At 45.9% G+C, this 20,982-nt stretch overlaps 2 protein-coding genes and 1 long non-coding RNA gene across 8 annotated transcripts in view; all 3 read left to right on the forward strand.

The window, feature by feature from the left end:
- Ssbp2 (single stranded DNA binding protein 2) overlaps positions 1–4,057 on the forward strand; it is a 256,100-nt gene extending 252,043 nt beyond the window's left edge. For 3 of the 4 annotated variants that reach the window (XM_010642855.3, XM_010642864.3, XM_033767893.1), the window contains exon 17: positions 1,898–4,057. In XM_010642855.3, the coding sequence (XP_010641157.1) occupies positions 1,898–1,927 (30 nt within the window). In that variant the 3' untranslated portion in view covers positions 1,928–4,057. The remainder of the gene's footprint in view (positions 1–1,897) is intronic. The other variant, XM_010642858.3, reaches the window with a different exon arrangement.
- An 8,396-nt stretch (positions 4,058–12,453) lies between these two features.
- LOC104875354 lies at positions 12,454–15,286 on the forward strand. The gene is made up of 3 exons (XR_784032.2): positions 12,454–12,531; positions 13,031–13,157; positions 14,211–15,286. It is a non-coding gene; the product is annotated as an uncharacterized LOC104875354 (long non-coding RNA).
- Positions 15,287–20,198: 4,912 nt separating this feature from the next.
- Positions 20,199–20,982, forward strand: part of Acot12 (acyl-CoA thioesterase 12) — a 33,688-nt gene continuing 32,904 nt past the window's right edge. Inside the window, exon 1 of one of the 3 annotated variants that reach the window (XM_010642840.3) lies at positions 20,199–20,656. In XM_010642840.3, coding sequence (XP_010641142.1) covers positions 20,539–20,656 — 118 coding nt within the window. In that variant the 5' untranslated portion in view covers positions 20,199–20,538. The remainder of the gene's footprint in view (positions 20,657–20,982) is intronic. The other 2 variants (XM_010642831.3, XM_019210519.2) reach the window with 2 other exon arrangements.

Consider the following 20,982-nt stretch of genomic DNA (forward strand, 5'->3'; position numbering starts at 1 on the left):
TACTGCACTCTGTCTTGGCTCAGTTTTCTCCTTGGGTAAAGCTACCCCTTAACATCCCATCGAATCAGTAACAAATTATCATTCTTCTGCAAGATTTGCTTAAGATGTTGTAACTAGCCCAAATTAAAAAGTGTTAACAGTTCCTAGTGTTAAGGTTACTAGTGACTAATAAAAGTAAACTCTATGCAAATGTATGTTTGCATACATGTATCTTTTAACAAAGTATATTAAAAAGAAAATGATTCTATATGTTTAATTCTGAGTAAACTCGAATTATACAAAGAAAACATCCTAGGGCTTTTTAAACCTCAGTTCTTCATTCTATACAGGGAGTTAACTTTCACACTGGAAATAACTATGACTTAACCAGAAATGGTTTTAGACATTTCTTTAGGGTCCTTTCTGAAATGCTTTAGATAAATTTGCTGTTTCAACTTATTGACCCAGTATATGTGATAAAATCTTTGTTCAGAAATGATCGATGACCTAGCTGTGCTGCTTAAATTTAAATTAATTACACTTAAACGCCATGAAATCTCACTCCTGGCCTGTACCTCGGGAGCCCAGTCACCACCAGGGCTGGTGCTGTCCCACGCAGGTCTTGGTCTTCACTGAGAGCCGGCCGACTGCCACTTGCCGAGTTGCATTTCTTACTGTAAATAGCAGCACTGTCGAGCGCATACATTAAATTTCTCTGTGCATGTTTTCCTGTATCTTCTGAGTTTTTCTACTTCTTTTAATTTTTAAAATTTGTGTGAGCACATGTTTGCAGTACGCAATGACTGCATCCGTGGGGACCTGGCACATGCACACAATATTCATTCATTTTTCTCTTTGCTTCTTGCCCCCAAAAGTGAGACATCAAAGTGAGATCTGCCTTGCCAAAGGCTGTGGATGGTCGGTGCTGTTACTCTGGGGTTCCTGGGAGGAAGTGGGGGCTCCCCTCCACCCTGCAAGGGCAGGAGCCTGCTCAGCAGGCCCTGTGTGTGGTTGTGGCAGGAGAAGGTGGTACTTTGCTTTGTTCTTTTGCCACTGTGATCAGAAAGGGGAGATGTGCACAGAGCACATCTTCATTCTCTTTTAAAAATTAACTTTGGGTACATTTTAGGTCCACAATACGATGATACTCGTTGGTATCTTGCACCTTCACATGATGTATCTTGGTTCTTATTTTTCCCCACTTGCCTGCCTTCCCTTCACCCCCTCTACCCCTACCTAGTTACAAAGACTTTGCTTCCGTTTTTTCCTTTTCTCATATTTATTCCTTTCCCCTACCCCTCCCACTTCCCCTTCCCCTTTGGACCTTTTCTTCCTATTTCACATTATCAGTTAGTTATTCGTTTTAATCTTCATTTACACTTTCAGTTTTGCACACCAGAGAAACTATTTGGCATTTACACGTGTGTCCTATTTATTTCACTTTTGAGTATCTCCTCAATGTGCATCCATTTAGCTAAGTTAGTTATTTGTTTTAATCTTCATTTACACTTTCAGTTTTGCACACCAGAGAAACTATTTGGCATTTACACGTGTGTCCTATTTATTTCACTTTTGAGTATCTCCTCAATGTGCATCCATTTAGCTATAAATGTCTCTTGTTTCTCATTTTTATGGCTGAGTAGTACTCCATTTTATTTTTTTAAAACACACCACATCTTCTGTATCCCTTCACCAGCTGATGGGCGATTGGGCTGTTTCCAGGCTTCAGCTGTTACAAACTGTGCCACTGTGAACGTTGGGGCACCTATATCGCTGTGGTACGGTTCTTTTGATTCCTCCGGGAAGATATCCGGCAGGGCACATCTTCATCCTAAAAGCTCCCCGTCTGTGTGGTGTTGGGAGGAACCTTCGTGGTCCACAGGAAGCCGCAGCTAACATCCGGTCCCTCTCTCCCCAGTACTCCCCAAGCATGACAATGAGTGTGTGACGCGTCCCGCTCCCGCCTGGACCCAGAAGCCACCCTCCGCGTCCTCTGGAAGAACCTTCCCGTCACCGTGTACAGTGAACAGATCCAGTCGCACCACGCCCAGCCGTTTATCTCCTGCTCTCTCCCCTTTTTTGTGAAGAAAGCGGGTCCAAACGCGATTCGAACAACTGTACGGAGCGGCACGGTAGAATTTCCCGAGACCGAACTGCGAATCACTCTGTGTATGTGTCTGTGTGGGCAGAGGCTGTATGGTATGCGGTGTCGCGCGGATACGCGTGGACAGGGCCGCCACGGGACACTGTACAGTATGACATGCCATCTTACGTAGAAATGAGTAGGGACTTTTATTCCATTCTTTTTTTCACGTTTACATTTTAATTATTAAAAGTTGCTCCTGCCCCCTCCTTGAACTATTTTGTGCTGTGTATATCACTGCTTTATATAAGTTATTTTTTAAGGTGAACTCAGATGTTATGGTTTTGTAAATGTCTGCAATCATGGATAGGAATAAAATCGCTTATTTGAGAGCTTTCATTCAATTGTGTCTGGTGCGAGTTACGCTGTGAACCCGTACGTGTGCTCTCTCAACACGGGAGGAAATGTCTCCGCTCGTGTGGCCGCCGACCGGCTGGCAGTCACCTCAGGGAAAGGTATTTTCGTTTCGTACTTTCTCTCTGAGGAAAGAGCACACTTCACCGAAGCGTCACTAGGGCCGCACACAACACATCCTGCGATAACTGCTTTGGTGGAGTTCTCGATTGTGTGTCTTAGATGGTGTGGAAATCATCAGTTAGCTCCAGTGACCCAGACTACAGCTATAAAGTGACAGCTGTCATATTTTTAACAACGTGTTTTCTCTCTAACACGATAAAGCCCCGAAGTGATACCAAAACCACGGGCTTGAATCTGTGGCTCTTTTCCAGGCCTACTTGAGGTCGATGCTTAATGACTTTTCGCCGTTATGAAACAGTATCTGACTTTGATTCAGGCTTCCCCGGGAACGCAGCTGCAGGAGCAGACACCTCAGAGGATGGCGGCTGTCAGCACAAGTGGACAAGAGTTGGGGACCTCCGAGGGCTGCTAGAACGCTGCTGCCTCTACCCCAGGACTCCGCTAGCAGGAGAGGCCCTGTCCCTTTCGTGTCCCTCCTCCAGCCAGCAAGCACCCACTTGTACCCTAAAGCTGACACCAGTAGTAACTTAGCTGGCTCCAGCCATTGAGTTCAGTGACATTGTGTGACTGACAGTTCAGAAAGTGAAGAGATGCTAAAAAACAAAATAAATAATAAAGTTAAGCCCTCAACAAAGCACCTTGCTCTGTACTTTCCAGATCTCTGGACTGTTAGATGTACAAACACCTACGTGACAGTGGAGGACGCGAGTCCCTAATCGGAAACGCTGAGCGGAACGTGGTGAGCCTCTGTGTTCCAGTCGTGACACAGAACACCAGCTCTGTAGCTAACTCCAGAGACGGCAGAGCTTGCTTCAGCTCACAGGGAGGCATCTCTCTCCTCGGGGCTCCCAGCCTCCTAGGTAGAAATTCAGCAATCTGTTTGCCAGGTTATTCCCACGTGGCGCTTCTCTCTTGAACCCATCTTAACTTGTTCCCCCTTAAAAATAAGGGTTTCACCCAAACATGACAGGGATGCCAGACGGAGCTGTTGAGGGGAACAAAGAATCCGGGTCAAGGTTTATGCTGCAGGTTAAAACTGTGAGGAGGTGGGTCCCAGCTGGGTGCCAGGCGCCAGAGGCCTGTCACAGACACCTCAGACTACAAGGTGCCCCCTCCCGCTGACTGCGGGTGATGCTTTCAGACACCTGACCTGCCGAGACCGGCTGTGACAGCTGTATAAGACAGACGGGGACCTTACACTATGAGACTGTTTAGACGTTTTGTTGACTCTTCTCCATTGTTACTGATCTTGAGTTTCTGTCATTTGCCTTCTGAGGAGATGCTGTTTACCATCGCAGAGAGACTTGGACTTGATTTTACTTGCTCTTATTTTGGGGGTAAACCTCAAACATGGATGATATCATGGGTCCCCTTATTTCTAACCTGTTTGGCCAAAAAGGTAAAATTTGTTTGTTTTGAAGATGTAGCGATCAGTTCATCATAAATATTTATTTCTTTTTTCAATCTTGGACCCTGGATTTAAAACAATTATTTCAGATTTTTTAAATTCTCCTGAAATAGTTGGAAATTTAATTTTGAGGAGAAAATTATATTCAAGAAAACTAAAATATAAAATGCTTACTTCTTATATCCAAGTAATTTTCTCATGTACTGAGTATCTGTGCATTAATTTTTGTTTAGGTTTTGGGTCATTTAACCACATTACCTATTCTTCTGATAAGAACATTTAACACATTTCTCTTATGTTTTCCACCTCTATTAATGTATTTGCGTTGGTCTCAGTATGTAATGCCTTGTCCTAGGATTATTTTTATGCATCTCGCCCACAGGGATGATATCAGCAATTTTTGCTTACACTGAACTTGAAATACACAGGTAAAACGTAGGTGAAAACATGAGTTCTTTTCACCCTGCTCACTGCAGCTGAAATGCCCGTCCTCCTTCCCAAGCTGTGCTGTCTCTTAAGCAGCCACGGGGCTGTCCCTGGGCACGCGGCGGAGGGCGCCTCTGACCTGGGGGTGCCACAGACTGGGGGCACCAGTAGTCCCTGTAAGAATGGGGCAGCTTGGACTGCATTGCTGAGGAATAGGAATTTTGCAATCGGGCGTCTGCGGTTACGATTTCTCTATCGCCGAAAGACTTGGAAATCCATTCTGTTCTCCCGGCCACGGAAAGTGCCCCGCACATCCCTTTTCCTCCAGGAATAAAATGGGGAAAACTTCTTCCACTCCTGTTTTCATGATTCTCTAAGATACCTGATCTCCGTCGCACTTCTTAGGGTCCTTTGGGTGACATGCTTGCTGGAGTTTAAAAGGCAGCAGGTGGAAACCACAAAGCTCCTCTGGGCACGCGGAAGCCCCCCTGGGGCCCTCTTCGCCCTCCCTCGGCATTCGGAGCGGTTCCCTCGCCAGGGGGCGCTGCTGCGCCCTTGGTAGGACTCTACAGGCCTGCTGTGCTCCTTCCGGCCTCCTCCACGGTCCCGCCCCGCCTCTCCCTCCTCCAGCCGAAATGAGGTAGACTGCACCCTCTCACCTTCCCAGCCCCAGACGCTTCTCATCTCCCTGTAGTGCACAGTAATCATAGCAGTCTTCCCAGGGGAAATCATTACAGTTTGCGCTCTGTGATTATCACCGCCAGTTCTGAGCAGTACCACAAATCATGGCTACTTGACTTTGGCATGCATGATAGGATTGACACTGGGTTTTCCTCTTATTATGTACTATAATTCTTTTCCCCATTTGATACAAATAGGCCATAAATAGGTAATGTAAGAAGGTGAAGTCCAATATGGGCGGAGTTGTCATGTATTTTTCAGTATTATGAATCATCTCTTATGTATGTTTCTTATTTGCCGTGAGGCACGAGTCTGTGTTTGCTTAGAGCAGTGATACCCAGGTCTTAAGCATTTGTAAGGGTCTCCCTTTGTCTGTGAACTCTGCCCTGAGAAATACGGTGAAAGAGTGGCGAACCCCTGTTAATTACACTTCCGATTGTGTACTAAATGTGTGTGCGCCTGTGGCTTGTGTTGGGGGTGGTAGCCAGAAGTTTGCTCACCAAATGCCCCCATCCATTACGATTCCATTATTCTACAACTCCACTCGCTCATATTAAACCGAACTGCTGCCTTTGGCTGCTCTTCATCTCCATGCGAGAAGAGCGGGTAGGTGAAGCTGGGGTGGAAAGAGGGGCTGGCACCTGCGGGCCTTCTGAGGGTGCAGATCTGGAGACAGGGGCTCAGGCGTCCATTCATTTCATCCTCCGCCCTCACTCCTCTTGCCCGGAGCCGTGCCATAATTCCAGCTTTTTGATGCACACATTTGTTTATAAGAAATTAGTTGCCATTATTCATTTATTTCACCAGAAGCACCGACTTGCCCATGAACCATAGCTCAGATCGAGAAGGATGACCTCCAAATGGAAAATATACCTAGGACCTCCTTCATTACTTTTCTAAACTATATTTTAAAAAGAAACTGTCGAGGGCAGAGGTAAGGGGAAAAAAATGAGAATCAAGACTTGCCATGTAAAGGTACAAGATCCCAACAATGAATGTAACTGTACTGTATCCCTAAATGTACCAATAAACTCAATAAAAAAAAAAAAAGAAACTGTCAGCTGAATAAGTCTCCCAAGCAAGAATCCCCTCTGTTCAGCATCCCCTTAGCTTAGTGTGATCAGTTTTCCTCAATAGAATAACTTCTGTAAGAAGTTTAAACGTGAATATTTTTGCTGTCTACATCTTTAATAATGAAATATAGCACTGTATATAGATGTTATAAATGTTAAACTGGGATTTGGATGGCTGCGGTCTGTCCCTTCCCCCTTGCGCATCCCCCGGTTATTTTCAGGATAGGAGTTAGGCTCGTGGTCATTGCAGTGTTACAGCCTAAACACTTGGCATTTCACTGTTAAGATGAGACCTGCTGTTGACATGACCCAGCTGAGGATGAAGAGCCTCAGAAGAATGACGCGAGAGACTTCTTCCCAGCTTCATCCCTCTTTCACTCACACCCCAGGTGGCTTCAGTCTTCTCAGAACAACACAACTCATTGTCAACCAAGTTGCTGTCACGTCTTGGTAAAATTTTTCGGTTCAGTGGATTTAGCCATCTGTTAATCCAAACAGTCTATCCAGTTTACAGGATTTGACAACAACCCTACTTTTAATTTTGCAGGATCGTAAAACTTCTCTTCATATACATGACTGATTGAACTGTGTGTTTGGCTTCCTGTTGGGCTGTATTTCAAAATGCTTTACTTTATTTCCATTAAAACAAAGCATACAAACAATATGTTGGACGAAAAACTCAAAGAACATGCCGCTGTTTCAAACATAAAAACTGCAGAAGCCTTTCTAAATAGAATTCTATCCTCACGATAGCCATCTGCTTATTGAACTGTTTATCTGTGATTTTAAGATGTTAAGATGTTTTCTTATTATATGTGTTAAATTGTTACCGATAATGTCTTCCTGAAAAAGTTATTTGTAAGATTTTTATGAATGCGCAGCTTATGTATAAATATAATGGAATCTGGGGTGACTCAGTAATTATTAATTCAGTAGTGCCCCCAGCTATCTGACACGCTTTGTGAATCTGCCCTCTGTGTGTGCGTGTGTGTGTGCTCACATGCACAGTATTGCATTTATCCTCAAATGGACTCATCACTTGATGTTTTTGTAAAAGTACCTGAGCTATTCATGTAATGGGAAAGTTGCCATAAAGATGTACACATACCCCTTAGTTTGGCATGTGTCTTCACATTGTATTTATGAAAATACAGCTTTTAATTTGTAGTTTGTACCCCTTCATTTCTAGCCTCTCTTTTAATACTTATTGGAAAAGTAAAGGAAATGATTTGTATGAAGCCAGCATCAATGTTTTCTAAATAACAAGTCAAAATACAGCTAATGTGGATGTATATCTGTGCAGAGAGAATTAGACATTATGCCTTATATAAAACCCAGGATTTCATAATATCAGTATTTTATATGCATTCAAGAAAAGGTCATGATAACTGACTGGCTCTGGGTGGTTAGATATACTTTGAAAGTAAAAAATAAATAATATTGGGCTGGGGATTTGACTCAATGGTTTTGCCACTTACCTCGCAAATGCAAGGGCCCAAGTTAAAAAATATCCAGTACAAAAAAAAAAAAAAATAATAATAATAATAATAATAATAATAATAATATTAGCAAATAGATATGTTAATAGGTAAAGTTTTAGTATTTTATTCAAAGTAGAACTACACATAATATAGAAATCTGAAGTAATTATGTAGATTATTCCTGCAATACTATATTTTCCTCAATTTCTTTCATCTTTCTGGTGAAATGTTCAGATGTTTGCCTCGGTTTACCATGAACACTTGCCCAGTTCTGAAGTAGATGCTATATACTGTTATACAGATGAGTGAGTGTGGGGGATCTATAACTGGAATCAGAGCCGTCCTTAGGTAGCAATGGAAATGCATACATCATTTTTCCAACAAACTGCTGAATATGGCTTCACGTTACTAGTATGGCCTTGGTCCCAGTCGAGTCTCCTGGTTCAGTGCTGTGGCACATTTGTACACAGCAATCACAAAGGACAGAGCTAAGGTCAGACAGTTCCCCAATTTGTCTGGACCCAGAGGGTGGGCGACGAGGCCACCGGTGCTGCGCCCTTGACTTGGTGGAAGTCATGGAACCAAGCATTTTTCTGAAAGTTGTTTCAACCGTTTCCACTTGTGCACAAGGGATGATTCATGGTAGAAGCAGATTCGGGGCAGAAACTGCACAATGAACAAAAACCAGCAGAATCTGTTTAACTCCCTGCAGCTGTCTGTGCTGAACGAGCTAACAAACGAACAATCCAGGCCTGCGTGAAGGGGGCTCATGTCAGCCCCAGCTGCAAGCACGCCCCATAACCAGTGTGTGTCCTCAGGCTTCCTACACCCTGAACAGCAAAGAACCCCTTACGTCAAAGGAGGGACAAAATTAAATACTGCAGGTTTTGTTCCCTATGCAGCTGTGTGATGAGCGTGTGGGGTGGCTGTGTAGAAAACACTACAGCCAGAGATGTTACCACTGTCGTGCTTGGTTCTCTCCCTGACAGCAGAGCTCTGAGTGTCGGGCTGTGCTGGGCAGGGCTGCCTCTCCCCAGATTCCCCTGGACACTGAGGCACAGAGACTCCCCGCACTCCTGCTGGTGAAGGGAATGGAACCTCCTGTCTCTTCAGTGATGTCACAAAGGAAAAGCTTATGTCCCAGTGCGTTCAGTGAAAGAGCAGTAATTCTACCTACTCTGTAAATTAGTACTGATTACGAAGAGGAATTCAGCATTGCTTGTATATTGTGTTAGAGAGAGAAATGGCTTATGAATGGAAAAATCAAAGTACTCTGTATGGAATCTTTTGTATTCCAGTGCTTGCTGTTACCATCAAATTAGCCATCATTCACTGAAGGGACATCAAATGTGTTTTATAGAACATACCTATTGATCATTGAAAGTGATGCCAACTGTAATTCCAGAACTCTGCGTGCTACTACAGCAGATAATCAGCTACTGGCCACATTTCCCCATGTTTGCTGCACATTTATTTGAGAGGTACCCACCTAGGCACATTTTTTTGATCAAATAAAAAATTCAAGACTTGAACTTAAATACACCAAAAAAAAGATAATTCAACTACTACTTTTTTAAAAAAAAATAAGATATATGAATGTATTCAATGAAAATAGAAGCACTAGTAATTGGAAGAGATCTATCTTGTCATAAAAGTCCTGAATTTAATGCCCCAAATCAAACCTAAAACGCTAAGTAAAAGAGTTATTGATAAGAAATTTGCTGAACCAAATAAGCAACTAAATGGAAACCAACATAGGAACCAAATCAAATGCACACGAAAAGTAGATTGGGAAATCCACAGCCAGGATCCCTAGGGTAGTGAGCACCACAAAAGCAGACCACCGCAGTGTTCTAAGTACTGGTCATCTGTGTTTAAAATTCCATTTGTTTAGCAAAAATACCATTTAAAATAGCACAGTGATTTCAGGTTTTTCTCAAAAATTCTAGTCTTGTTGAAAGATACTTAAGGCAAAAATCCCACATCCAATAAAGCTCAGTGTAGAACGTAGACTATCCAGGTCCCTACCTCTGTAGAGAATATGGGCCATGAGCATTTCCAAAGTGTGGCCCTTAAATCATTCAGGGGGTGCGGTGAAGTGGGGTGGAGGAAAGGTGGCCACTGTGGGGTGACCTTCACTTCCTGGTTATTTGGAGCCGCGTGTGGCCAGTGTTCACTGCTGTATTTTCATGCGCTAGACAGGTTTGCGTAATGTTTCTGTGCTGTGCCGTGCACCTGCAAACATGAATAGCAAATGTTTTCCCTTCCAGTCACTAGAAGTACTTTGCTGTTTCGCTGTGAGTGTGCTCTTTAGAACATATGAAATGCAAATTGCAAAAGTGTGTGTTCCGTCAGACTTTCACGTGCATTGGAAATTTGTTTAAAATAAATAAAAATCTTTCTGGTTTATTTGGCAGTGTTGAGTCTTGTCAAGTGTACTATGACCTGAGCTCCTGCGCGAGGCCAGAACAATTGATATTCTGTTTGCCTTATGTGAATTAAATCCAGGAAGTGAATAAGCTTATCTAACTGAAGAGGAGTTTTGAAGTAGACACGCGATTAAATTAGAACACTCCCACGTGAGAGGCAGAAGTAGATTTTCCTAATGGGTGGAAAATCAGTGTGTACTAAGATTAATGTTTAATCACTAAACAGCCACACAGACTTCTAGTTCAGAAGTTAAATGCATACTGGTGAGTCTTAGCCTATTTTAGGGGATTCCTTCTTCCTGAAGATAAAGTGTGTACCACAGTTATTATATTGTAGATTCCTTCACAGGAATTCTGCTTGCCAGAAATATGCTACATGATTTGATACTTTTTTCAGATACAAATGGCAACTGCAGATGCCTGTCTGTAAGAAAAACCTATTCACAGAGATAAAGTTGGGAAAGTAGGGAGTTCATCAAAGAGAATTGCAAAAAGTAACAAAGGAAGTTTAGCTTTGGAGAGAGAGTATATATGTGCAGTGATTACTAATGTAGTTCAGCTTTCAAAGTCTGTAGAGTAAATTCTTTCTTCTTTCACAAATGAATGTTAACATTTTCCTATTTGGTTAAAGGATGATTAACTTAAATATTCACAGTATGCCAAGAGTTTAGTTACTTGGCCACAGATTTTCATTCTCAGTAGTTGTGTATATTACAATTTTTTGAGGCTTAACTAATTTCAGACAGATCAATCAGCAATGTGAAGGACTGGTTTCTGAGGATGTTTGTATGAGGAACTGTTCGTATGGCAAAATGGCTGTGTGATTTAGAGCGTAAATATAGCATTATAAAATTAGTTTCCCATTAGAACATCATTACTTTCCTAAGAGTGGTAACCCAGGCACTGAGATGTGAAAAAGGCTCTGTGAAGTCTCCTTTAACCTTAATAGTCCAGAAAGGACGAGACCAGGGAGGAGGCTGTTCTGGAGGACCAGGGTGAGCCACATACCTGCAGGGTCTCCTCCTCTGTCCACCTGTGAGGGCGCTTTAGCTGCTCTTCCACCTGAGCCCAGAATGCCCTTTTCCACAGCAACAAATCCAACAGCCCCTAGCACATCAAAGCCTCTGATTTTTTCCTTGTTTGTTTTGAGACAGAGTCTCACTATTCAGTTCAGGCTGGCATTGAACTCACTATGTAGCCCAGGCTGGCCTCAAACTTACAGTGATCCTCCTGCCTCAGCCTCCCAAGTGCTGGGGTGACAGGTGTGCCACCACACCAGGCTTTCCTTTCCCTTCCCTTCCTTCCTTCCTCCCTCCCTCCGTCCCTCCCTCCCTTCCTTCCTTTCTTTCTTTTTCTGTGCTGGGGACAGAACCCAGGCACAAGCCAGGCAAATGGTATGCCATGAGCTATATTCCAGCACCTCAAAGCTACTTCAAAGAGACTGAGAGAATGTGGGGTATTTGGTGAAAATACAGCAATGAGAACATGACACAGGAAAGGCTCGCAGTGAGCAGTGAAGAAATCAGTTACGCAGCATGCATTATCTTGACCTCTGAAGACCAGTAAGAACCGTATGTGCTTGAGGAGTGCAAATTCTCTGTCCCTCCCGCTCCGTGTCCCTTCTTCCCCTCTCTCTTCTCTCTCCTCTCAGAGTCCCGTAGTCTCTAGGGCTTAGGCTCACAGGTGAAGTATTGCGTAGGATCATCAAGGTGTTCCTGGCTTCACGAAGAGCTGTGAGCTTGCAAGGATCCATGTGCTTCTTGAAATATCTCCTTTATTCTCAGGGAGGAATTCAGGCACTGGCAGGCACAGAGTCTGATCTCTTTTTGGAAGATTATGAAGACCAATTTAAAAAAAAACCAACCCCAGTGAAAAGATAGTTAACTGCAAGGCAAGCGATACCTTAAATGCCGCGGCCAGCATTAGTGGCTTCTCCCAGTCACGGTCATCTTCCCTGTGTAGATTATTACATCTGATCAAAAGAATTTCGCCTCTGGACTGGACAGTCTTTCAAGATGTTGGCCTTAGGGTGAGCCATCATCCCAGTCTGCCCCAGGACCACTTTGTGCTCAAGCCCACACACAGCTGCCCTTCCCCGTCTGTCCCCACAGCACCCTTCCGTATCCCCGGACTCCCGAAGTAACAGTGTTGGTAAACACTCAGTGCTCGACAGGCAGCAGGAGGCCTCTCCAGTGGGTGCTGCGCACCTCAGCAGTGTTGGCAAACCTATGACACACGGAGCCCTTCCGTCAGCGCGCAGCCCAAACCGAGCATCAGACAGCAGCACGCGCAGGGCCGCGCACATGCTCAGAAAGCAGCGGCGGCGCCAGGTGATGATGTCATGAGCTGAGACTCATTGGCCATAACTTGCCGGAGATTTCACGTGGTGGGACCTGTGCTGCCAGGGACGTACATATACTTGCTTGGACTGGCTGTGAGTTGTAATACATTCATTTCTGTTAACGCAAGATTTTAGCCTTGAGTTTTCTTATGAAAAATTGAAATTTAATATCTAAGATTTAGCAAAGAGATGTTTTAATCTAGAGACTGAGGTTCTTTAATGTTGTGCTGTTCCCCCCGGCATATTTGAATCTGCAGCACTATATTTAATTGTTTGTGAAGAATTTATGAAAACAAGAGAGAGGATTTTTTTTTTTTCTTGGACTGGCTGTGATTTTATCAGAAGCCCCGGTAAGGTAGGAAATACAGTCGATGCCTTTCACAGAGCAGGCCAAAGGCTGCTGGTCAGTGAACATTGCCCCCTTGTGCTGGTGGCCAGCAAATTCAAGAGGAACCTCAGCTGAGAACCACTCTTGTAGACTGTTGATTCAGGGAATATTCAGTTCGTTAGTTTTAACTAGCGGTGTTAGCTATTTTGGTATGGGGTGGATTTGCATTGGGTGCTTCATATTTTTTATTTTGTATTTTTGTAGACTCCCAAGTCTTGAACACCATAAAATGACTACAACACAAAAAGTAAAACTGAAAACAGATAGTGGAAGATCATTCCAAGAAGCCTAGACAGAATCACTTGGAGTGATTATACACAATAAGGAAGCGGTATGTATTCTGTGTGGTAAAAGTGTTGTGTGTCACACATCAAGTGTCAGACAGCACTTTGACACCAACCACACGGTGTTGCAGAACTTGGTGAAACTGAAAGGAAAGAGTTTTCTTGAGGGGAAATTAAGGAAATGTCACTCCCAGTAGCTTAGTTTTTGTGACTATCTTTCTAAAGCAAATCATCTGACAGCTGCCAACTTTCAAACTTCACTGCGCATAGCAAAACATGGCAAGCCTCTCTCTGGTTAGGACTTTATAAAAATGGCCATGTTGTCTGGGAGTAATTCCTTTTTCATGATTTCCTAAACATGGATAAAGTTATGCATCGCATCTCTGGGATACCACTTAGCAGAAATACTGTTAACGATCGAGTCCTGTGCATGAAAAGTGATGTTAGTCAGCAGCTCGCCACTGACTTACAGAAGGCAGCTTGGGACTCCATGTGCTTGGATGAAAGCACAGATATAAATAGTCATGCGAGGCTAGCAGTAATTTTTCAGTATGCTGCTGGTGACATCATGAGAGGAGAACTGGTGAAACTGGTATCATTGCCTGGAAGAACATAAGGGATGAACATCTACAGTGCCGGCTCCTCCTTTGTCACAGATAAAAGACCAGAAACAGTGGTTTCAGTTGCTAGTGACAGGGCACCATGCATGGTGAGGACAACATCCGGTTCACACTGTGCTTTATTACAGAAACATCCAGTCATTCAGTTTTATTGTATGATGCATCAAGAAGCTCTTTGTGCCAGAGAAAATGCAAAAACTTAGACTATATCCTCAAAGACATCATAAAAATGAATTACATGATGGCTCATGCTCTTGATTTTCAACAGTGTCAAGCACTTCTTGATGAGGTTCAAGTACAGTATAATGCTTTACTTAGAAATTTAGAAAACTCTACAACATTTGCAGACTGTCCTACAAGCCATCAGGAAACCTACAAGGAATTTTCTAGCATGGTGGCAGCTTCAAAGGAAGATTTTAGTTAACAGATTTTTACAGTTCCTTAAGATGGAGACAACCCTGTGTTTTCTTACTTCTCCAGATAAAGCCAAATTTGAAGACCTTGATATTTTCTGCTTCTACTGGTTAGATTTTGGAAATCTGGAAATGGAGCTATTGGAATTTCAAGAAAGCGCTATCTGGAAAATTAAACACTCTGACCTGCACGTAACACTTGAGAAGATGGAGTATAAAGGAAGGATGAAGACAGCACAGAGGGTAGTTCTGAAAGTGAAATCCTGGACATGTGAATTCTCTGCCAAATAATTTTGGGTCAATGAAAGCACTTGGGATTGATTTTCTTACTTTGTTTGGATCATCTCATGCTTATGAGCAGCTGTTTCCTTAGTATCAAATCTGATCTCAGCATCAGGCTAACACGTGACGTGATTCCTGCATGTGTTGCATTCAAACTCTAACAAAGTGTGAGCCAAGGTTTGAGTTATCAGTGTGTCCACGACCGCAAAGATCATGTCATTGTGCAAAAGCACACCTAATGCAAACTGTTACTTTCCAGTAAAAAGCTGTATCATTCAAAGCTCTGTCATTATGTTTTTCTGTTAAGATTAATGTATGAGTTGTTTTTTCTAAATGAAAACCTCAGTATTCAGATTAAATTGCAGTGTTGGCCCCTGCCTTAAGTGGGTTTGGAGTGCACTTTGAGCACTCAGTCTCTAAAAGGTTTGCCCTCACTGCCTTAGCAGTTCCTGGGAAGGAGGAACCTCTGCTCTGTGCCAGTCCTCTGGTCTCTCATGGTTCCTAGAGACAACCATGAAGCCGCTCTTGGAAGGTTTCCTCCTACCTTCTAATCCCTGATCAGCATATTATCAGACGTTTTATAGTTTGTGCTATGAGCTTTTGAAAAATTTGTTTTGTCTATCTGGGCCTTAGCAGTTTTTAAGGGAAGAAACAGCAGAGTGTTCAGTCAAATAGAAAATGATAATTCCACAAGGAGCTGTGTATGTGCCTTTTATGAAATATAACTAATTTCTACTGATGTTAGTCAGGCAACCTGTGATCTTCATAGAGCCTGTGTTTGCTCGGTATTTTACATACTGCACAGCATGTTATCACGTTGAAAAATGTCTAGTAATACTTGACATATTATGTACTGCAACTATGGGCTAATAAATTTTTTTATTGGTAACTTCAGGGGCTGCACAAACACGCTTATTCCACTCCACCTTCACCGGGTTTTTCTAATTAATGATGTACTTTGTTTTTGTGAAGCAGCATCTTGCTAAATCACTAAGTTGCCGAGGCTGGGCCAGCTATTGATCCTCCTGCCTCAGCCTCCCAGAGTGCTGGATGACAGGCGTGTGCCGCCACACAGGCCACACTATTTTTGTAGCATTTTCATATATGTTGTCTTTTGACCAAAAAAACTATAAAGGTGAAGTCCGCATCTGGTTACTCAGCAGCGTTTATCCAACACTCCAGACAGAGGAGGCAGTGGCTACCATGCCCTGAATGAATGAATGAGGCTTGGTTTGGAAGCAGCTGCGTGGGCTTTGGGAGCACTCCTGCCTCTCCTTTCTTCCTTCTGAGCCCTACAGCACTTTCGCGACTCCCTCGCCAGCTGAGACCAGAGCGAGGCTCTCTGCCTCTACTGCCTCCTGGCTGTGTGGTCTCGATGCAGTTGCCTCACCTATGAAGTGGGAATTTGACAGTTCTTCAGCCTCCTAGAGATACGTGGCCTGTTGTGAGTGTTGACGACCTGGGCTTCAGTTCCCATCTCTGTGAGGAGACTGTGACTTGAGGGTGGTGGTGAGAACTCAGTAAGCGTGATAAACCATGTGTTCCATGATTGCACGGAACAATAACTCCTAGGGTCGACTGCTCTTAGGAGCTGGGGTCTGGTCACAGGGTGCGGCCCTCCCGGCTCCTCCCTTGTCTCTGCTGCCTGTCCGGCGTGCCCTGAGCAGAATGTGACTTGAGGGTGGTGGTGAGAACTCAGTAAGCATGATAAACCATGTGTTCCATGATTGCACGGAACAATAACTCCTAGGGTCGACTGTGCTATGGTTTCTTGTGCTTGGAAGGTGACTGGGCTGTGGCCGACTGCTCTTAGGAGCTGGGGTCTGGCCACAGGGTGCGGCCCTCCCGGCTCCTCCCTTGTCTCTGCTGCCTGTCCGGCGTGCCCTGAGCAGCTTTCCCTCCTCCACGCCCCTCCATCGCACTGTTCCTTCTTTGGAGCCACCCCGCCTGGATTGAAATGGGAGCCAAAACAAACCTGTCGTCCTGTAAGTGGTGGGCGTCGGGAGTTGTGTCCCAGCAATGAGGAGAGAGACCAAGACGCCACAGCACTGCTGTGGAAGTGGGGGAGGCCCCTACCTACGAGAAGAAAGGCCTGCTGTGGCGCACATCAACAGAGTGGTCCAGCCAAGGGCTGCCCAGCTCGCAGCCTTCAGAAGCGCACGGGGGCTGCCTCCGCACCACCCTCTCCCGCTGATCTCGGAAGGCTGCTGTTTGTGGGATCCCAGGGAAGGATGGAAAGGGAAATTGCATTCTTCCTGAGCAGCAGTTCGCAGGAGCCAGGGGGAAGTCCTGTGGAACCCAGCCTGCGGTCCCTCCCCAGCGCTTCTGCCTCAGGGCGGCTCAGGAAAGAGCCTCGAGGGCCAGCCTAGGAAGCAACAAGACACCTGGGCAGAGGCTGGAGAGTCCTGGGAACCTGAAGCACAGGCAGGGCCAGCTCTGGGCCAGAGGGGCCAGGTGGCAGAAGGGCATCAGGCCAAGGGTGAGCCCCGCTTTTCCTGGTGCAAATCTCTCAAGATGAACTGGACCACTCCTCTAAAGCCAGATGCAATCACAGTGGACCCCATAGAACTAGATAACTCAAGTAGTCTGGTTACTGTTTTAAAAATGAGTCTGGTGTGGTGGCACACAACTGTTATCTCAGCACTCTAGGAAGCTGAGGCCGGAGGATCTCAAGTTTGAGCCCAATCTGGACATTTTCCTTAGTGACTTAGTGAGACCCTGTCTCAAAATAAAAACTCAAAAGGGCTGGAGATATAGATCAGTGCAAAGGCCCTAGGTTCAGTCCTCAGCACTTGGATAAAAAGCAAATCCATAATTTAAATATTTCAAAGGAGAAATCTCTGGGGTTCTAGTGGCTTTGCTGCAGAAATCTACTAAATGTTTAAAGAACACCAAATCTACACAGTCTCTTCTAGAAGTAGAGGAGAACACATCTTGATTGACTTGATGAGCCTGATTCAAAACCAGCCCGAGACAGTGCTAAAACAGAGCAAAGAAAAGAAGATCTTAGAAAGAGGAATAAGAATTAGCACGTGATCTGTGTGTGCCACCTCCCCATGGTGAAGGAATCAGGCACAGTAGGTATGGGCTGCTAACGACAGCAGGCCAGTGTTCCTCCCAAACGTGGACGTGGAGACCCTTCATAAACCAGTAGGAAAGAGCAGTCAGCACAGTCGATGACCACAGAGCAGTCCATGCATGCAGCACCGTGCTGTACAGCAGGGGCGGTCAGGGGACTGCCCAGGCCACGGGCAGGAAGACATGGGCAGTGCCGCTCTGGAGCCCCAGGAACACGGGGCTCCGCGCACCTGGCTTTTCATCAAACAAAATGAAGCTCTGCCCCGCACACAATTTAGGAGGGTGGCTGCAACCACAAACAGGAGAAAGGTCAGTGTGCGTGGGTTCGCCACAGTGAATGCTGCCCAACTCCCAGCCAGAGAAAGGGCGGCCCCGCGGCTCCCTACACCTGGCCCCACACGCTTAGGCTGTCGCAGCAGAAGTCCTGGGGACAGGAGCTTCCTGGGAGTGGTCCTTAATCCATCAGAATGGAGATGCAGGAGGAGAACCCGGCTTGCCCTCCCTCTGCAGGCACAGCCATGCTGCTCCTTGCTAACTTCAGTGTACCTGGGGATCCCCTGGAACATCTCAGGAACATCTGACTGACCCAGGAGGCCCAGGCGACACCACCGGGGTCTGAGCACCTCACATAGATGACATCACTGACACCTCCTGAAGCTTCCTCCCAAGCAAACAGTGTGCTCCCCAGTTCTGCTCAGTCTGCTTCTGGGGGCTCTCTCTCCTGTCCCTTCCTCTCCCTTTCCCTCTCTCTCCTATCCGGTGCTCCTTGCTGCTGGTTTTCACAAAGCCCAGCTGTCCTGTCCCCAGCATCTTGGGCCAGCCTTCAGCCTCCCTCCCACTCTCCCACACTCCGATCTGGAAACTTGTTTCGTGGACTAGGGGACTTTCTGCACACTTCTCGATAAGTCCTGCTCTCATGCGTGACCTTTTAAAACCAGGCTGGCTACATGTTCTGCTCATCTTCAAAAGATGTCTGTGAGCGCAAATGGAGTACAGAGGGCTTTTCTTCAAGCATAATAGAAGAAATCCCTGACATGAGAGAGAAATGGAGATAGCCAATGTTCACGTGTGCACATGACATTTGCATTGTGAAAGGGAAAGAAAGCCCATTCAGAAAGACACAGAAGCTATTAAAATGAAAATCAGTGTGGAACCAACAAAAGGGATGAATCTGTGCTCAAGAGACGTGGAAACAGGAGATAATATAAGACGCAAGCTTGAGCTTACAGACCGTGTCTGTTTTGGATCACACATTCTAGACACACACTGTCATTTTCAGTGACCTCTTAAACCATCTTCTCACACCTACACTTAAACATTTTTCAAACTTTAGAAGTTCCCAAGAAACCAAATCTAAGAGAATGCATGAAATTCAATATTACCACTTTATTTACTACTTTCCACTCAAAATAATACAGCTCAATCTAAACACAGACTTTATTTTCCATAAACTCACTCGTGTAACTGCCAGTCACTGCTGTGTAACAAACAGTCCCACACACCACAGTGACAAATAATGAAACATGGTTAATTCTCATTCACAATCCACATGTCTTTTGGGTACCTCTGAATCTGGCCAAGACAGCTCTGTGCTGTGTCAGAGGCTGCTACTTGATCACAGTCTTCCCAGGAAGAACTGAGATGTTCCAGAGGACAGAAACCTGGGCTCCCTCTCAGGCCGGTGAGGCTGGTAGTGGGTACCTTGCTTTCTCCCCACCACCCATTCCAAGTGGTCTCCTAGCCAAGCCTGACACCAATAAATGCCTCTCACAGAGCTATCAGTCCATGAGTGGACAATAATCTCCTTTCCTAACTCTCACACTGCAATGCTCTGGTTAATACAGAAGGTGCTTTTATAAGGCATTAAGAATCCAACAGGCATTTCTCAAAGAGGCTTGCAAACCTGACACAAATGCCATCACATGACCTCTGAAATACATCAGTGTATGGCCACAGAAGGGCGTCACCTGTGACGGCGTGCATGTTTTAATTTGCTTGTGTTACAAAGCCATTGTATGCTCTCTGTAAAAGTCAGACTCCTCCTCGCCTAACGGTGCATCCTATTTGTACTGGAGGGTAGCTGGGCTGGAAACCTAGCACAAAGAATGCCGAAAGCTTTTCAGTCAATGTTTTCCTACTCCCTCTCCTTCATGAAAGAAAACAGTCTTCAAAACGGGAAGCAAAGCTACCAGAACCTCCGTCCTCACCTCTGTGCAGTGCAGGCTGTGTGCCCGAGGTGGGTGACAAAGCAGCCCCGTGCCACCTGCCTCTCTTGTGATGCCCTCTGCAGTCAGGACCCCAGGTGCTGTGCCTGCCGCGTGCCAGGCCTGCTGCCCGGTCCCCAGCATCCACCTCTGTCATCAGGGGGCCCCAGCAGCCTGCCCAACAGCCAGACACCGCAAAATCTGGCAGGCGCAAAGAGAAGCGCTTTCTAGAGTCGGGACTGCAGCCACAGGTAACCCCTCCTGCAGTAGGAAGACTTTTCCAGGCCTCCCTCCCCGCTCCCATTAGGAAGAGATTCTCGGGACTGGGTGCTCCCCAGCGAGGTGGCAGCACTGCTCCATCCCCCTGAGGTCCCCAGCGCTGCCCTGGCGCCCAGCACAGCTTCACCGGAAGGCGCTTTCTCCCGGGGTCCGGGACCGGGGTACCGTCTGCAGCTCAAAGCGATTTCACAACCCATGATCTTTGAGCCTTGGCCTCACGCTAAAGCAGAGGTGGATTTTGAACTGGAGCCTGGGCAGTTAGCACCTGGTGACAGTGCACTGCCTGGAAAACAAAACAAGCAAACAACAAACAAGGATTTTAAAAGTCAAGCACATTCACAGGCGTTCAGCCCGCCCACTCACGCTTTCCCTTGGGCGTCTGCAGCGGTGACACCGCCCTGAGTCCCGCACTGTCCCCTGCCCCTGCCCAGCCAGCCAGAGACACCGAGGACACGTGAGCTCCTGCCCCAGGCTGGAGGGCAGCACCCAGGAGTCCCGCGTCAGCTGTCTGGCATCCACGGTCCGCTGTCCCTGCATCTGTCCCCTCAGGCCATGGAGCCCAGCGAGGTGCACATGACCCAGGCCATCCAGCCCGCGCACGCGGACGTCCGCGGAGAGCTCAGCGCGGGACAGCTGCTCAAGTGGGTGGACGTCACGGCCTGCCTGGCAGGTAGGACGGGGACCCAGGACAGGCGTGGGGGACTAGGGACTGGAGTGGGGGTGGGGACAGGCATGGGGGCCAGGGGGGACAGATGTGGAGACCGGAGGACAGGTGTCTGGGGTGCAGGATGGAGCTGCACTGCATGGGATGGACAGCGGTCTAGCACAAGGTGACAGGAAACCATGAAGGCTCTGCCTCTTTGTGAAGACTTATGTGTTTAGGAATTTGCACCCAGTCAATAAAGGATGTGGATGTCAATGAAAAAGGACACAGGAGCTTCCAGGGCTCTGCACTTATTTCTCAGAACTAAGGCTCCTAAGACCAAACCCTCCCAG

This window comes from Fukomys damarensis, unplaced genomic scaffold, assembly GCF_012274545.1.
Source record: "Fukomys damarensis isolate Sample0158 unplaced genomic scaffold, DMR_v1.0_HiC HiC_scaffold_3, whole genome shotgun sequence".
In the NCBI taxonomy this organism is placed as follows: Eukaryota; Metazoa; Chordata; class Mammalia; order Rodentia; family Bathyergidae; genus Fukomys; species Fukomys damarensis.